At 39.9% G+C, this 18,144-nt stretch overlaps 1 protein-coding gene across 1 annotated transcript; it reads right to left on the bottom strand.

Annotated features, from left to right (window-relative positions):
* Positions 1-8,684: 8,684 nt before the first annotated feature.
* Positions 8,685-17,610, bottom strand: LOC139734135 (cytospin-A-like). The gene is made up of 5 exons (XM_071644944.1): positions 15,100-17,610; positions 14,426-14,537; positions 12,890-13,006; positions 11,083-11,142; positions 8,685-9,488 (listed from the first exon to the last, which is right to left on the bottom strand). The coding sequence occupies exons 1-5, from the start codon at positions 17,466-17,468 to the stop codon at positions 9,399-9,401; spliced, it is 2,748 nt and encodes a 915-aa protein (XP_071501045.1). The 5' UTR covers positions 17,469-17,610; the 3' UTR covers positions 8,685-9,398.
* Positions 17,611-18,144: the final 534 nt, after the last annotated feature.

The following is an 18,144-nucleotide window of genomic DNA, read 5'->3' as shown; positions in this document are numbered from 1 at the left end:
GCTTTGTGGAAAATAAAGATGTTACTATCCTAGTCAAAGCATGGGATTCACAGATTGTTATTTTTTTTTAATACAGTAACGATGCACCTCACATGGGGAAAGCGATGAACAGAAATGAACATTTTCCTCCAGACTTGCCATGTAATGTTGGCACTAACATGTTTGCCACAATGTGTTCCACAACGTGTGCCGTGATGATAAAAATGTTGCTTTTTTTCCAAGGCATGTTCTTGGTAGTCATATTTCATATTTGGCAATTACCTGTACACCTCAATATGATGGCAAAGGTGAACAGAAATACTCTTCAAATCCTGATCATATAGTTCCAATCTTGTCCTTTGTACTGGCCTCATACCTAGATATCTTTGTATGGAACATAAAAGAAAAAGAAGTAGTTTTGTTAATAGTTTCGATGTTGATATCAGATCAATGTAAACAAAGGGGAATCAAAGATGGTGCTTGAAACGGTTCGCACATATGTATCGTCAATTGTCGCCTTCATGGGTGCATTGATTTTGACAAAGATTGCCTTCCCACCTTTGTCCCCATTTTCAATGGAGTGCTTGAATAGAGCTGGAGGCCTTAAAGGGACTGTACAGTACTGGTTGAGGTGAGAATTTGGGTTTATAACATTTTTTTTTTTTTTTTTTGTGAGATAATGAGAAACCTCTTGTGAAATATGAAAAAGCACGTAATTTCAAGAATGGCCGAGATATATAAAAAAAAAAAAGATCCTAATAAAATTGACAGGCCACAACTTTTATTAGGACCTCTTTGTTTTTCCTTGTTTTTAGATATCTCTGTCGTTTCAAAACCGATCTTAATCAAATAAACTTTTTAGTCCCCTTAGAACTGTATGCTCTTAAACATTTCAGAGTGGTTTCTGAATACATGTGAATCTGAATCCTCACCTCAACCAGTACTGTACAGTCCCTTCGAAGGTCCCCTGACTTTCAATTTTAGTCCTGTATCCATGTTGACTCATACTAATGTGAATATGTGTTCAGTTCACAACTTCAGAAGTTGTTTGCTTGAAATGTTATGTATGATAGGTGTTACATAATAGTTAGTAGTGCAACACATACAGTTGCATATACAGTTATAATTATTTGTGTATGCTTATGCGCTGTGTTCAGTGTTAGCCCGTTGAGGACGGGCTGATTTTGCTACAACACACATTTCCCATAGACACTTGCCCGAGTATACTCGGGACTCGTCCTCAACGGGTTAATTGATATGAAAAGGTACAAAGTGTACTACCTGTAACAGGGAAAATGGCTTGGTTCGTCCGGCTGGAGTTCCTCTTGTGAAAAAACTAATGTACGGTATACGCCTAATATTTTGTGAGGATTATATTTTTGTGAATTTCGCGAGTCCGGTGCTATTCACAAACATTAAACAACCTGCAAAAATATCACCTCTGTTCCTGATATAAATGTGACGTGCTCGCATACATTGTACTTTTCTCTCCAGTACTGTATTCCACAATTAGGGATTTAACCACTCACGAAATTGTTGAGAAGTCCCCATTCGCGGAAAATTAGACTCACTAACTATATGGCGTATACTGTACATTGGGCCTTGGCTCTCTCCCTCCCCCTCTCTCTTTCTCTTATTATCTCTCTCTCATCCCTCAGCTTGATTGTGATGTTTTATCCCTTATCAATACCTATACGAGGTAGTTTTGAGAGGCAATTGCAGTTGGTATTTTGCAGGGTCGTGGAGGTGCATCTATATCATAGTGTATAGCTGTATTCACATATTTTCCTAATTTACCTGGGGGATAGGTAATAATTATGATATTGACTGGCCTTGAGGGAGATACCAGATAAATATTGCCCGCACTGAAAGAATATTGCCCTCGTCTTCGACTTGGGCAATATTCTTTCAGTTTGGGCAATATTTTCTGGTATCTCCCTCGAGGCAAGTCAATATCATTTAAATATATACACACATCTTTTCACAGCAAATAGAAAACAAACCAGACCATACTGAAGCATTTCTCTTCCATTTTTGCATGATATATTTCAATGGGTTGGTTTTCTCCCGACAGATATTCTCCTATTTGTCTTTGAATTTGTCACAAACAGCATATACACACTACAACCACACAATTTACTGAATTCCATAATATATTATAATTATTTCTTTACTTGAAGGGCACACACGTATGAAGTATATGGTTTGTTGTCTGCATGCAAGTTCTGCAATGGTCTTGTCGTTAAAACCCCAGCAGAGCTTAGTTGTCTATTTACTGCAGACACCATGTCTTTGCATTGGCTTCATTTTAGCATATTTTCGTGAAGCCAACGGTGTATGCAAAATCTAATGACATACACAAAACATTGTCTCCCATAATAATGAATGCAATGTATACCTGTAAAATGTAACCAAGGTGGAAATGGTCCACTGTGCTTCTTTAAAAGGGATGATACACTGTACTTAAGGACTGCCAACTCTCACGCATTGAGCGTGAGACTCACTCATTTTGGTCCTTTCTAACTTTAAAACTTTATTTCATTTGCACACATTTCTATTGATCTCCCTCATTTTGACTCCTAAATTATAGCATTGGCCTATGGGAGTCTCACTCTCAACTAGTTTCCAGTGCTGGCTGCCCTGCTGTACTTATTTCTCACCCTAATTGCTGTGGACGCTAAGAATATGACCACTTCAGAGACTGTCTGACAAGTCCCAAATCATGACATACAATATTGTATTAAGTTTTCAAAATACATGTATGTGGTGTATGCAGCAATATGTCTTTAAGTACACAAGTATGTTGGACAGAGAAACATGGTATACACCAGCAGTACATTGTAAGTGTATGCTTTGTGTTCATTCACAACATCACGGCAAACAAGCATTATCGTACATAATGACCTCATGTGGAAGCCACTTTTATGAGTTGGGAAGGTTTTACAGAAATACGATATTGTACTAGGGCATTATCATTCTGCCCAAATCATAGGTTACATTTATTGATGTATTGTAAACACATTCAGCCCTTTATGAAATATGACGCATTAAACTCAAGTGGGTGAATTTTTGACGTCCAACTTGAAATGAGAATCTAACGCTATCTGACATGTTCCATTTCATGTTGTCTATTGCATTTAACATTCTGCCCCAAAATGACCAGAAGCATCACCACCTTCAGTGTATTCAGCCCTTTAAAAATTCAATGGATTAAACATTAATTCATTAATACAGAGTTGACACAGCTCAAGAGAGGGGATTAACTCCCTGCATGCCACATTAATTACCTCTCCATACGTATATGTGTGAAATTAGTGCAAATTTGACTCACTGACACAGAGAGTGTTAATGTGTTTTCATGATGGAAGGACTTTGCCCCCTTCTTTAGCTATTTTTGGTGCTTACATCTTTCTTCGATCCAAGCTGAACAACCACAGTATATGCACTCTTCTCGGTATAAAGTTCCGGAAGAATGGTTACAAAATGACCCACAGTAAGTATTCCTCCAATTTGTCTTGGCTTTTAAGTGCATAATATGCAGAACAGCAGAAGACAAGGGAGAAGAGTGAAGTACAAAGGACAATCACACAAAATCTTTTATAACTCCTCAGAGAATGCAGTTTAGTGTACAGATTAAAGTTGTATTGTTTTGATGTAACACTATTCATTGAAATACCAGGGTAGTTTGACATTTCAAATAAAGCACATTCAAGTTACATCGTCTTCGATCATGATATTGGTATTTTACTCGTGTTCCCGTCAGTGAAGTCATTTTTTTTTTTTACTCAGCCATCCACGAGCATGAATGATACCTACAATCTGTATATTGATCATTTTAGGAATTAGCTACTTATAAATTACATATTCTTACCTATGTGAATTTTTATTGAATATGATAATATTGATAAATAAAAGCATGCTCTATGGCAGTCCATGGAAAAGAAATATCTTTTAGCAATAAACCATTATTGTCAAAGATATTACTTCAACTAACATATTTTAATATCTTAATATTTGAAATTCATGGCACATTTTTACAAGATATATTGTAAGTCTTTGGATGATAAATAGATAAAACAGCATTAAATGAATTGTCATGAATCTTTGTTGTACAATATGCGATTGTTAACTAAATGGAAAGACATGTGACATGTTATCATCAATAAAAGCAAGTTAACCATAGGTGGTCTGGAAATATGCAATGTTAATGATTGGTGAAAATAAAAATGGAAGTGATATACCTACTGCATTGCTGACATTAAGTCATAACAGCAATAATGATTCATGCCTTGTACTACAGCAATAATTTCTCAGGCAACATTGGTCATTCATTGTAACACTCACAGAAGTCTATAAACTTCAGCTGATCAGTTACTGTATCTAATATTGTGCACACTGGTCTTCCTTACTTCGTGTGGCAATCAGATATGTTAATTTGCATTCTAAATTAGCCTTTTGGTAGAACAAAATTAACATTCTCTCCCTTCACTTAGTTTAGTTGTTATAGTCATATTTAGTCCTCATCAATATTTCTGGTGAAATGGTTGAGAAAGAAAAAAGAGAAATTTATTGATACTAATTCCACCCATCTAACTAATTCTGTACGATAAGTCATGTCATCTTCCATGTGGGCAGTAACAAAGACTTCCACATTCACACACATGTAAGAGAAATTGTGGGAATTTTGTTTTCTCTGTTGATTTATGGAAAATAAGTATTAGAAGGTCTCGCTTTTTTTTCTCTTTTTTTTTGTCATGGAATTATTTTTTGTTGTTGTTGAGTTGCTGGAATGCAAGCAATTTTTGCATCCATTGCATTCATGTCTCCGCAACCTTCAAGGCAGTTTTGCTGCCAGTGAAGAATACATTCAGTTCTCTGTTACTTGCAAAGTATCAATCATGTGGGACTACTTGTGGTAAGACGGAAAGAAAACAGCTGAAGGAAAACAACACACAAACATTCATATTTGTCGTCTTGGCTGAGTGTGCACAACTTCAAAAATGTTCCTCTAGAAACATACAAGGCAACATTATTGCTCAGATAGAGACGAATATTCACGACACTGCAGGTTGCTTTTCACATGCCTCTATATACTTGTAGTCAACAAGTGTGAAAAGATATTTGTATACACAAACACACACAAGGGATTAATCAGTTACTCAATACTTGTTTGTTTACTCTGAAAAAGAAATCATATGTCTTTAAAATGTAAAACTCCAGACAAGGAATGCATATTCAGTATCAAACAAAATATCTAGCTCTACCTACATGTAGTTTACTCACTGACCTGTAATTTTCACTGATCATTCAGCGATTAGTTCGCTACGTATGATAAGCTGGGAAAAATGACACTATGGAATACATAGTTCATGTTGCATAGCCACTGGAAGAAAATGTACAGACATCAACTTTAAATATTAAAGTTTCTTTTTCGTCGCATCGATTGTCACTTTCCAGAACTTGGTATTTCTACTTCCCTTGTGGACGGATCCAGGGACTGATGTGTGCTGCATAAATTAATGTGGCAAAAAATGTTTGCAAACATCTGAAAATCTGTACTCGCTGTTTAACACGCTGAACATATAAATCATGTTGTATGTACAAAAGACAATGCACATGAACTGAAATGTAAAACAATCTTGATAATACTTAAAGTAAACTAAGAGGAGGGGGGTATACAAGGATCCTTTTTTATAAAATACAAATAGGTCATAGAAAGCAAACGTGACCGATCTCCACAGAGACAAGTAAACATATGCATGCCTCTAGACTATGGATCTACTGTAGGTTAGACCACGAAGCAAAGGGATGTAAAACTCCAGTTCCTGGTCCTGCCAAACAACGTCAGAGGATGATAACTGCTCGGGATTGAAGTGGAATGCTTATTTTGATGGTCACAGTGTAGCAGAAGTTGAAATAGTGGGGTATATGGCCCCTTGATCAATTGCTTGAAAAATCAACTTGATAACATTAAAGAGTAGATATATCTTGAAATGGAGAGTTTGTATTGGAATGTAGCAGTGGTCAACAGAATGTCTATTACCTTTGGTCCTTTCATCAAACTTTGAATGCATGTAGGAGACCACTTCATACAAACTGTCTACAAAATATTGATATTTGTTGGTTTATATATGAAGAGACACAATTTTGAAGATGATGTAAAGATATACAACAGTAATAGGAGTTCATGTGATATTGAGAACTGTTGGAAAGTCAAGAAACAAAGTGTTACATAATGATAACTACTTGGAATCTTTCCTCAAACTCTCTCCTTCTTTACAAATGAAATGAAAATTATCAGCTCTGCACCAACAAACTAACAAAGCAAGAAGACAAGAATGTAAGAGATGGGAATTCAGTGAGAATGCTTCATGGATTTTGGAATGGAGAGTCATGTGGAAGATTGTACAAGTTTAATTTAGCACAGAGAAGGGGAGACAAACAAAACCCCAGATGCACATAATTGTCACTGGGGTGACAAGGCCTTGCATCTCAAATTTCAGGGAAAATCACTTTTTTTGGATTAATTGTCTGATAATCAGTTCAGTGATATCCTGTCTGAATCCCAGCTGTCTTAATCCAAAAATGAAGCCATCATGGCATGTCAAAGGAAAGGCAATCCCAGTTTTATAAGTACTTTGCCTGCCATGTTTTTTTTCTTCTCTCTCTCCTGAACATTCTATATTTTTGAGATACATGGTTTTGCCACCACAACAGCCAATATGGTTCAGTGAATCTGTAATATGGCAACTCATGGTTTCCGTGAGACTTGGATGTACACAATGGAAATAGAATTACATGTGAGTACAAACTTCTTATTCTAATGGCTGTATGATTACATTGTACAGTGGTTGTAGTTCTAGGGTTGGGTAATCACAGATCTACCTCTCTTCCTTTGCAGCAAATAAAAATATGTATATTGCATATACAACTTCTAAAATATCTACAATAAGTGTGACGACTATGATCGAGTGGGACTTAATACTTTGAGGCTACCAAACTCAATCTACATGAATTTTGAATACAGTTCAGCTTCGGTCATTGGTAATGGAAGTCTCTCCAAAATATACACATATAGAAACATAGTATATATATGAACACAAGTGCAAGGCTAATTATATTCATTTCAAATAATGGCTTATGTGTTTTATAATATGGTATTATTTCATACACAAGCAATAAGCAGAACAAATGATCACATGTGGTAGAACCACTGATATATCAATAACTTATATTCGTTCTCAGCCGCAATTGCTACATCTATACATATCAAATTTACATCTACTACTCTGTTCTTACGGGCCAAATTTCCAATGTCAGTAAATAAATGGGAATTTCAGTGCAGTTATGCTATCAACTAGTTACTAGCATCACACCATGTCCAGAAAGATGAAAAGTGAACACATAACGACATATGTTAATGAGAGCATTTCAAATCAACAATTTCTGTTGAAGTCTGCGGTATACAAAGATACCTGTATACACTAAAAAAAAAAAAAACCAAACAAACAAGGTAGTCACTTTTCTTCACAACGAGTAATACAATACAGTATTTAATAAACTATAATATGTCTCCTTATGAATTGAACTCATAAAGCAGTGAGTTTATGAATTGAGAGTCCATTCGATCGATTCATGAGAGGCATGAAATGTAGCATGGGCCTGTGACCATAAAGGCAATACATGTGCTTTACAGCCTTCCCCCTCTCCCCCTGGCTCTGAAATTTCAGAATTACTCTCCATTATCGTACAACCCCCCCCAAAAAAAAAAAAAAGGAAAGAGAAAAGAGACAGTCATTACTCTGCATCAGAAAGAAAAAGGGTGGAGATGAAGAATAGGTAGCATTTATCGATCATTTGCAAAGAATGTATCTCAGTAAGAAAAAGAGATTGCTTATATTTTCATTGTTTTCTTGATGAACCCACGATTTTCTTTCGAATAATTACTTGCTGTACTTGGCGTAGCATGAGTACAGCAATGATAGTACAGTGGAAAGGCTGTGAACCGTGCCGTGAGCTGTCAGCTATATCGTACGACCAATAACACTAAGAACTAAGAAAAGAACTTGGATTGATGGCGATTCCATTCCACCAAGTTACAATCATGATTCTGATGTTACAAGTGTACAGAAGGCACACACATTGAAAACATCGCAAGAAAGTCATGCTGGTATCAAGCATAATATATAGGTAAGGCTTTCAGTGTGCACGGATGTCTGCATGGGGTTCATTAAGGCACAACTCATGAGTGGCAAATTGGTTGTAACATCTTTGTCAAATGGGGGCGCTGTGCCCAAAGGCAAGTGTCAGGTGGTAGCCACTGCTGCACTGAATCATGTGACAGTCATGAATGTCAGCCCCCAAAATACTTCATATGCATGTCTAAGATATGCTTCAATTGTGTTTGGGGTAAACCTATGTTAATTGTACACAAATAAACATAAGAAACACATAAAATACACCTCCCCTCTTTGACTATAGAGAATGAAAATAATGATGCCTCCTTTTGAAACAACAGATAACTCCTACCCATCTTTATCTTGTACAAGCCCAATAATCTGCAAGCTCATTGATAAACAGAAAGAAACTTGCAGTATATGTAGTTATTGCAGGGTGCCTATGGATGAAACATCTAATTCATTGAATGTAGCAACATATTTACTTTGGCTTTGGAGACTTCCAATTTCCTGCAATTACAATAGCTCATTTTACCAATTATTCTCAAGTAGGCTGGTGCAGATGTGGCTACATCAGGCACTTTTCAACAAGTAGGTCATCTGAAAGTGTCAATTAACCCTCATAAAGCTGCCATTACACTTTGCATATCAACAGGTTACCTCCAATAATGACAGAGTTAACATCCACAACAAGTACATTAGCCTTATTGGTTGAATACAGGAAGATAAGTTTTGTAATTCACACAGGAATTCTGCAAAATACAGGACACCATGAATGCTGTGCTTGGCAGGGAGTTGTTCCCTTCACACGCACACAGAATTTGTACACACACAGTACATCATGTCTCCACATCATGTCTCCACATCATGCCATTCATCTATACATTTGTTTTAAAACACACAAACAGGAATCTACCTCATGTGCAGAATAGAATACTACATGCAAAATGTAATGCATAGGATTGGATGACTAGTCAGGAAATCGCTTTCACTCGATGGACAGCATTGAACCACTGGGGTAAAGGGTCAGCATGACTCCGGCGGGGGGCGACGCAGTCATATCAGGTCTTGCATGGCATCCACCAATGTTTGCTGTCTGCTGCCCTCTCTTGTCGAAAACAGGAAGCAGTCCTTCACTTATGAAGCTGGGCGGATTACACCACATTAAATCTCTGTGACAGGGCAACTTCGCCACCTTTAAGGCAGTGCAGATGTCAGCGGAGTGGTGACCCTGTCTCAGGTCTACGTCTCAAAGTGCTTGTATATGGCAGTGACATAAGTCATGACAGATTTCCAGTCTGGTCTCTCCATCTTCACCATGTCATCAATATCCTGTACGTGACATGGGCAGAAACAGAGGTGAATGATAAGATTACAGTGTAGACTAGAACTGTAAAAAGCACTGAAATGAACAGCACCCTCTCTTGCCCACAAACGGTACAATGACATTCCCTTTCGCTGTATCTTGTGGATGGGAAACAGAGCAACTAAATATTCACAGAATAAGTCAACTGTGGTGCTGAAATTGTCAAATTGGTGAGTCACAAGTCTAACTTTCAGCAGATCTCCCTCTATGTTTGAGTATTTTAGCATTTGGTAGGTCATAAAAATTCTGCTTTATATTTCATCACACTTTATCACACCCTCACAAGAGATCGCCTTGGAGGGACTCCAAAACTTTTGATGATGCTAACACTGCACAACTCTAATGGGGGGGGGGGGGGGGGGGAGGGGGGAGTCAGGCTGCATGCTAGCAGGTCAAGAAGCTCTCATCCAACACTGAAAACTTTTGCTATTTCTCTCATATTATTGCTGCTGGGTTTTGAGGTCTGCTTTTTAGCTGGCTACTGTATACGCTGTTATTCTCACGTAAAGATTATTTTCGCTTATAACGAGGTCACAGACATTTTCACGAGATGTTGTTTTTGCCAATCGATGCTGATGCTTACGTTAATGCTCTATTAACAAAGTGCATGGAGACATTTTCATGTGTTGTTAAATTCGCAATCCAACTGTGATTTACGAAATTCACGAAAATTAAACCCTCGCGAAAATAACAGCTTATACAATAAGTGGTGAGAAGGTACGGCAACCCTGATTTGTTTGTTTATATGTTTGGCTGCAGTCACTTGATATTATCTATTCAAACTCATGGTCAATGCATAAACAATCTTAATAGTCAGAGGTCAAGCAAACTTTCAAACATGACCTGTGATTACCAAAGCCTCATAAAGTTGCTGAAAATCAATTTCCTGACATTTGAATTTTTGAATTCTACCATTTCAAACTCTTGTGTGATATATGTGATTAGTCCCACCTTATATCCAAAGGACCTCACACAGTTAGGATGAGAAAGGTGGCCAAGAAATAAACACAGTTTTGAGAAAAGTGGCTCAGAAGTTTGCAAGCCATCAACCTTACAGGAGATTTGGTATTTAAACTGTATCAGGGCAATTACCCCCTCCCCCCTCCCCCCTCCCCCCGAGATCAATTACCCAACGGCTAAATGCGGGTTAGTGGTAAGGTTAGAGTAAAGATTAGGGTTAGGGTTAGGTTTAGGGTTAGGAAGTTTGGTTAGGGTTAGGATTTGGATTACGGCCATGGGAAAGGTCTGGGGTAATTGCCCAGGAGGTAATTGCCCTAGACCCCTTTAAACAAACTACAGGCCCACTGCAAATCATCCATGTAACATTCTTCAAAAAATGAATAAAGTTGAACTCAAATCTATCCAGGAGGCAGCTAAGATATGAAACTCACCATTTTTAAAAACAAACATTGAATTATTATATTTTACACATATTGCCTCACTCTGCTGTTTTCTCATGCGTATCATCTACAAATTCATGACAGTGATGAAATGAATGTAGTGTAAACCGCTTTACATTGTTCAGCAGCCTCTTTCTGGCCAGGGGGGAACAATACTCACCAGGATGGATGAGATGCCGATGGACTCGCCGGCCTTGAAGGCTTCTGTGAAGTTCCGCTTCTGAAATGGCAAAACCCAAGGGAGAATCTTTGTAAGTTTTACTCTACTTTTTGGTCACATGGCACATTCACTGCACTCCTTTTCAGTCATACAGCATTGAGTAGCTTCAGCATTCATGGCATGTCATTTCTACCTTCAACATTTTGGTAGAGATCTTTCACTCACAAAATCCATTTTAACCATTCATCACCACTGTCTGCTGTATATTTTGCAATGTTTTTAGTTTCACAAAATTGACTGATATTTACGAAATCAACAACTTTTGATAACGTTGCCTAATATACTGTAAGTCAAATGTGTTGTGAAATATCATATTTGAGGTGGGTAATGGCTTACTATCCTATTAATCAATGTTACTCTCGATCATAAATTCTTCCATGTGGAAAATTGTCTGAAAAGTCCCAATTTGCAAAATACTATCCTTGCAAAATACATGGCATATACTGTAAATTGTAGCAACATCTAGGAATCAAAGTTCTGATATATACATTGTATGCAGATTAAAAAATACAGTACCTCGCACATTCTTGGTATTTCTCTTACATATTTAGGGCTGTTTCTAGTAGTCTAAAAGAGTATCTACAAGGTTGCTGTGGTACATGTATGGCAGTGTACAGATGACACTCTCTTTTATCAAGCCTCTCAAAACCACCAGCTCAAAATGCATTTTATACAATGCACAAAAGCTTGCAAATGATACTGATAGAGCTAATTAAACATACACCTCGTACAACGTGAATTTCTTAGTTTGTCTGAACTACTATGGGGGGGGGGGGGGGTGAGAAGGTCACTGTACACCACCAACATGTTCCCATTTTTTGTCTTGCTCTGCTCTACTTGTCCTGGGTGCTAAAAAAAAACCCAAACAAACAAAAAAACAGGCCACTTGCTCACTTGGCAAGAGAACTGAGGATGAATGGTAACTTGCATGGTTACTTGCCTCTTCAGAGAATAGGCCCTTAAGCGGCAATTTGGATGAGTGGGAGAAATATGTTATGTAATGACCTGTTATATCCCTTATTACTGAGATGTGAACTTTTAGACTGTGAAGGTGAACTACTTGATGTCACGGACATTCCTGCTCTACTGAATAAATGCACAGGATAACAACACATGAAATTATCAACAAGTGGTGAGGCTCACTGAAAATGGCTTGGCTCAATAATATTAACAACTAAAAAAGCACTCTGAGAGCGCAGACCTCCGCCAAGCGTAAGCAGCTTCTTTCTACCGATGATCTTGCAGAGAGATTTTTCTCCTCTCCACCACTGGGGAAGTTCAAAGCTCAATGGGTTCTTCCATAGAGATCGGTGATTTCCACTGATTGGTGCAGTATACATGCTGACAAAATTGCCCGATTTCCCAATATAGAAGCCTTTGTTACGTCATAAACCCTCGGCGTGCCTCGCCCTAGCAGAAACTAGGGCACGCACTTTAGTGCGCGCATGCAAACCTCAAATACGCGCAGCCCGAACTCCCAAGTTCATTGACCCTACCTGTCAAAATATCAAAAATCCTTCATAAATTCCCCAAAAATTCTCGGATCACTACCAAAAGTTAATCTTTGTTACTTGTGTCATTCTCAACTTTTCCTGCAAGTTTCATCCCAATCCGTTATCTACTTTCTGAGTTATTTTGCACACAGACAAACGAACGAACGAACAAACCAACGGTAACGGAAACATAACCTCCTCCCTTGGTGGAGGTAATAATAATGCCAAAGTTTCCACTTTTACTAGAAACTCACCTTGTCTTGATTGTTGAGTTCCCTCCATGGTATTGTGTCAGGGATATAGCTATGGATGAGGGCGCAGAACGCCAGACCGTCATTCCAACTGCTGCTGAAGTTTGTCACCTCAACACCCTTTAAAACAAATTGATAAATAAAATGGAGGGAAGGAATAGAGATTATGAAATCTTGGCCAGACAACATCATGTCTGATCATCACTGACTGGTCTAGGTCATAAATGACACTGTTAAACAATGTCTTTAGTACACAAATGTATAAATTGAGTTTCACAGTCCCACATGCTACCCATTATATTGTTTACAAACGAATCTATGAAAAAAAAAATTATTGTAAATGAGAGCTAAATACTTGAAAGTAGTGAGATTCAGTGAGTGATGGGAAACACTATACCTTGTTGTTGTTTTTTGGGTTTTTTGTAATTGAGCAATCATGACATCATAAAAAGCCTTCCCTTCACATAATTGCTGCAATGTAATTGATAATGGCTTTAACAATTAAACACTTGGCCAGCGTTCAGGTTACACTTGAGGAATGCAACAATGAAGCAAAGACATTTCCTTAAAGGGATGCTTGTAATAAAGCTAAGCAAAAAATAAAACATGACAAAACAAAGCCAACAATAACAAACAAACAAACAACAAACAAAAAAGACACTGCCCAGCCACTTACAGAACCTGTTTGATGTTGAAATCATTCCCCCACACAACCATGACTTACACTGGACATAATTCTTGTGATTCAGACAGTGTGAGTGCACTTTTTATATGAAAACCTCAAGCATATACTCGGGAAAATCCCTTTGCAGATTCTCTTTGACTACAGGAAAGCATTAAGTACCCATGAAAGGCAACCTTCTGATATTTAACCTTCACAGAAGAGGGAGCCCATGACAGAAATGACCATTCCAATGTACATCACCATTGTTTTCTATGAAAGATTCTATGAAAGTCAAAAGGGATTAAGGCATCATGCTAGAAATCATGCCGCAGCACCACATTTTGAATATTGTCCAACACGATTACAATGAGTAATGCCAAGTTACTCCTCTGTGCATAAATGGAAGCACTTTGGTAGAACCTGGCACGATGGTTGAGCCACAATGTAGAGAGATTCGCAGTGAGCTCTACAATGTCAGATATCTGCATCCTTTTGGGACCAAGATCACTAATGTACAAAGTTGGCTGAGCTCAAGAATGAAGCAATACGTATTACTGCACTTGGCTGCCTCCATGATGACTTACCTTTAAACACAGAGATACAGTGTAGCAAAATACTATGGCTGCCAACATTTGCACATGAAAGCCAAGGAGGTTCTAAAGAGGAGTTTAAAGAGAGATGATTGCATGTTCGTGGATCTCCGTGGGCAAAAATAATCCCTGAATCAGAAAGGCTTTTACACTCATTCGTTGGGACATAAAGCAGAGTCTAGAAATCTTAGGGAAACTCCTGCAGCTTCAAGCAGACGTGGCAACTCTGTACATACACCTGTGCAGGTGTGTTTCACAATCACTCGATGTCAGCATATAGCATACCTTGTAGCCCTGGGTCCGAGTCTGACACCACTTCAGTAGGGCATTCCTCTTGGAGCCACCTCCTTCACACTTCACCAGAACCGACAGCGGGTCCTTCTTGTCCGTTGCCTCCCTGCCATATTATAAACCAGATCAGCAAATTTAAGAGCAAAATGAAATGACAAGAAACAGTAGGGTATGCACGATGTAATATGAATATCATTTTTTTTTTTCAAGGATGTAAAGATGCTCTTAATCAACTTGAGCGATTTCTTTTGCCAGAAATCTGAGAGGAAATAAAGCATACTTTGATTCAATACAATTCAAATGATCTTTAATTGCACGAATCTCATCAAAACATTATGTACCGCTAATGCTTTGTTCAATCATGAACTGGAAAAATGACTGAGAGTTGGTATCTATAATGAATCTTTTCATGGGCATTCAAGAAAACAAAATATGATTGGCAGAATATTCTACCATGTACATTCTAAATATCTGTCTTCTGTACAATGCTAAACATTGTTTTATATTCTTTATCTGTACTCTTCTCAATGCAAGCAAAAGTTCCAAAAATTTGACAGCAAGTCAACAAAAGTATCATTTATCTATAAAAGTTACTGTATGATGCACTGCTCAAACAGAAAAGCTATAGCTCAAGAGTGGATTTGACAGGAAAACCAGGTCATGCTCACCCTGCCTTCCTGGCGGTTGGAGACTGGTTTCCAACAGCCTCTCTTGGAGTTGGTGAATCGCAGTCCCTCATCGATGACGATGATGTTCTCCTCCCTGTTGGGATCGGATCACAGTTTAGGGACTTCGTTCTCCGTGATGTTGGGGATTCGTTGGAGTCACGGCTTGCTGTGCTCGACCTTCTGGTGGAGAAATCCCTGCTGCGGGTGAGAGCATCTGTGATTGTTTGTCGGGCCTCTGTGCGCGTCGTGGGCTGTGCCCTGGTGCGCCCGATCATGCTGTCGTCGTGTGCCCGGCTGGAGCTACTCATGGCCAGCTTCTGGGACTCGGGGGATGTGATGATAGTTGTTGTGGCTCGCCTGGAGTATTGAGGTTTCGTGTTCATAGTCTTTGTTATTGCTATTGTGGTATTTCGTCTCTCCATGGGGGGCCGGCTGCCATAGGTCAGAGAAACGGGGCTGGTGGTGCTGACCGGACTACTTGGAACCTTTGGCGTGTCATTGCCTGCATTACTCTCTATGGTTTTTATGAGGGACTTCACTGACAGGGCATGATGATTTCCATTGGTGAAGGTTTTGCGAGAGTTGCTCCCTCGAACGATGTCCTTCTCAGATGACTTCATTATGGCCTGCATTCGCTGACGGATCTCATTCTCTGAAGGAGTACTACGAGCTTGGCTCTGTGGTGGTGTGGAGGGTTTGTGCATTCTCTCAATCTTTCTCAGTCTTTCCACTTCTGCAGACAAACTCTTGATTTGGTTGTGGAGGTCTTGCCTGTCCTTCTCCAGGGTTTTCACCTCATCCTGAGCCTCACTGCGGTAGTCATTGGCAATGACCACTGCTTTCTGCAGGTCTCGCTGGAACTGAAACCACTCCTCTGAGTTGCGGGCGCTGGTGCGTTTGAGGTCAGTCAGCTCCCGAGACATGTGCTGCTTCTCTTCCCTCAAGGTCTGGACAGCCTGGTTGAGATCCGCTATGGTGCTAAGATGCTGCTGCTTGTCATACTCCTGTCTCTCCACTGTTTCCTCCAGTTCTATGACAGTCTCCTTCAGATTGATCACTTCTGTCTCCAGTTCCTGCTTCTCATTGTCCAGTTCACGCAGCATTGCCTGATATCGCTCCACCTGCTCCTCAAAGTGATTCTTGCTGGACATGAACTCATCTTCGATCCTCTCCAACTCCTCCTGGAGCTTCTCAGCATGGTTGTGGCTTTCCTCCAAGGCTCGGCCAAGTTCGAAGCACCTGGACTCGGCTGAGTCCTTCTCTTGCCTGGCATCCTCCAGGAGCTGAGCCAGATTCAGAGAGCCCTCTGGGTCCTGGTACTGGAAGACTTGAGTTAGTTTGTCCTTCTCAGCTCTTAGAAGAGCCTCTCCTTTTTCTCTCTCCACCTCAGTGCTGGAGAGCTTGCCTTTTAGCACAGTTATCTCCTGCTCCAAGGACTGCCTGGCTGCCAGAGCACTTCTCAGCATCCCCTCCATCTCCACAAGTTGGTCCTTCAATTTATCCACTTCCGACTGAATTTCTGAGTTGTGTTCCCTCAGGAGAGCAGTCAACTTCTCTTGCTCCTCCTCATTTCTTGAGAGTTCTATGACCTGACTTGACATCGACAAAGAAGTCCTTGAAGTGCTCAATTGATCTGCAAACTCTTTCATGTCATATTCCAACTTGTGCTGATCACAGATGTTCCTCAAGTGATCTGTGAATGCTTTTAATTTGTCCATTTTGTCCATTTGCCTATAGAGGGCCTCAATGACCATTGTCTTTTCCTCACTAAGTTTATCATTATCTGTTGTCAGGTCTGTGATGTTGTCCTGAAGGTCCTTGAGCTCCTGGAGTGTTGCCTGAAGTTCCTCATTAACTGAGTAATGATTCTCCTCCATTTGCAGGATCCTGTCTTGCAAGTTTGCCATGGAACCTTCCCCATCGCTGCTCAGTATGTCCCAATTGCCATCAGACAGGTTGGATGGCTCATCCGGCAGGACGACTGAGCCATCCGATGATGATGATGGAAATCCAGGCAAGATCTGCTCCCCGGCCTGATCAGCGATGATGTACGAGGAGTCTCTGGTGGAGGTGTCATCTGAGGCCTCAGCTGCTCCCTGCAATCGGTCCTCCACTACCGGAGCAGCACCCTCTAACCGCAGCAGGAGGGCCTTCTCGCTGTCTGTGCGGGATGCTTGCGTCTGAGAGTCAATTGTCTTCAGACGGTCCTTCAGGATACGGTTCTCCTGGCGCATGACTTCCATCTGCTGCCGCATGAAGGTGTTCTCCTGCTGCGTCTGCTGCAGCAGCTCCTGGATCTCATTCCAGCCCTGCTGGTTGGCGTCGTTCTTGAGCGGCGCCTGGGTCATGACGGCAGGTGTGTTTTGCATTGGGGCAGATGAGAGAAGAGTCCCCTGAGAAAGGATGTGCTGTTTCCACCAACAATCCACCAGAGCAGTGTTTGTATCCCTCAGTGTTGCCTTAAGCAAACCGTCATTCAGCAAAGGTAGTCGACATCATTTGTCACTGATGATACCTGTATAAGGGAAAATATACAGAATGCAAAAATAAAGCATGTATCATTATCAAGAAGTACATGTATATCATCATCAAGAAATAAATCATTATATAGTACATTGTTAATAGATATATATAGATATTAATGAACCCTCATGAAAGAGCCATCACTTCACAACAACTTTTTTTTAATGCTCGTGGATGCCATCCTTGGCCATTTTCCATTGCACAGCATGTTCACACTCTGGCACATTTTGAAGCAATTTTCTTTTCTTTTGCGCACAAACATGAACAGACGAATTTCATAAGAGAATGACACGGCATGCTCTTATCTCCAAGTCCACCAAAGGCTTCCCCCTTCTACGTGTTCCACTTAAGAGATTAATCACTGCCCCAATCAATTAACAGCTCCCCTGAAAACCAGAGGGCCATCCTGGCATACCATGATTCAATCAGGAAATGCCTGCATTCCTGGATGCAATCAAAAATGCCTGGCTTGGATTCAGATGGGGTTCCTCACTGTCAAACCTGGCTGGGGGATCTGAAGGG

This window comes from Diadema antillarum, unplaced genomic scaffold, assembly GCF_040938485.1.
Source record: "Diadema antillarum isolate AM-2024a unplaced genomic scaffold, OU_Dant_1.0 seq00000512_RagTag, whole genome shotgun sequence".
Classification (NCBI taxonomy): Eukaryota; Metazoa; Echinodermata; class Echinoidea; order Diadematoida; family Diadematidae; genus Diadema; species Diadema antillarum.
Note: the sequence above shows the minus strand (reverse complement) of the source record. Positions and strands in the feature narration are given on the sequence as shown.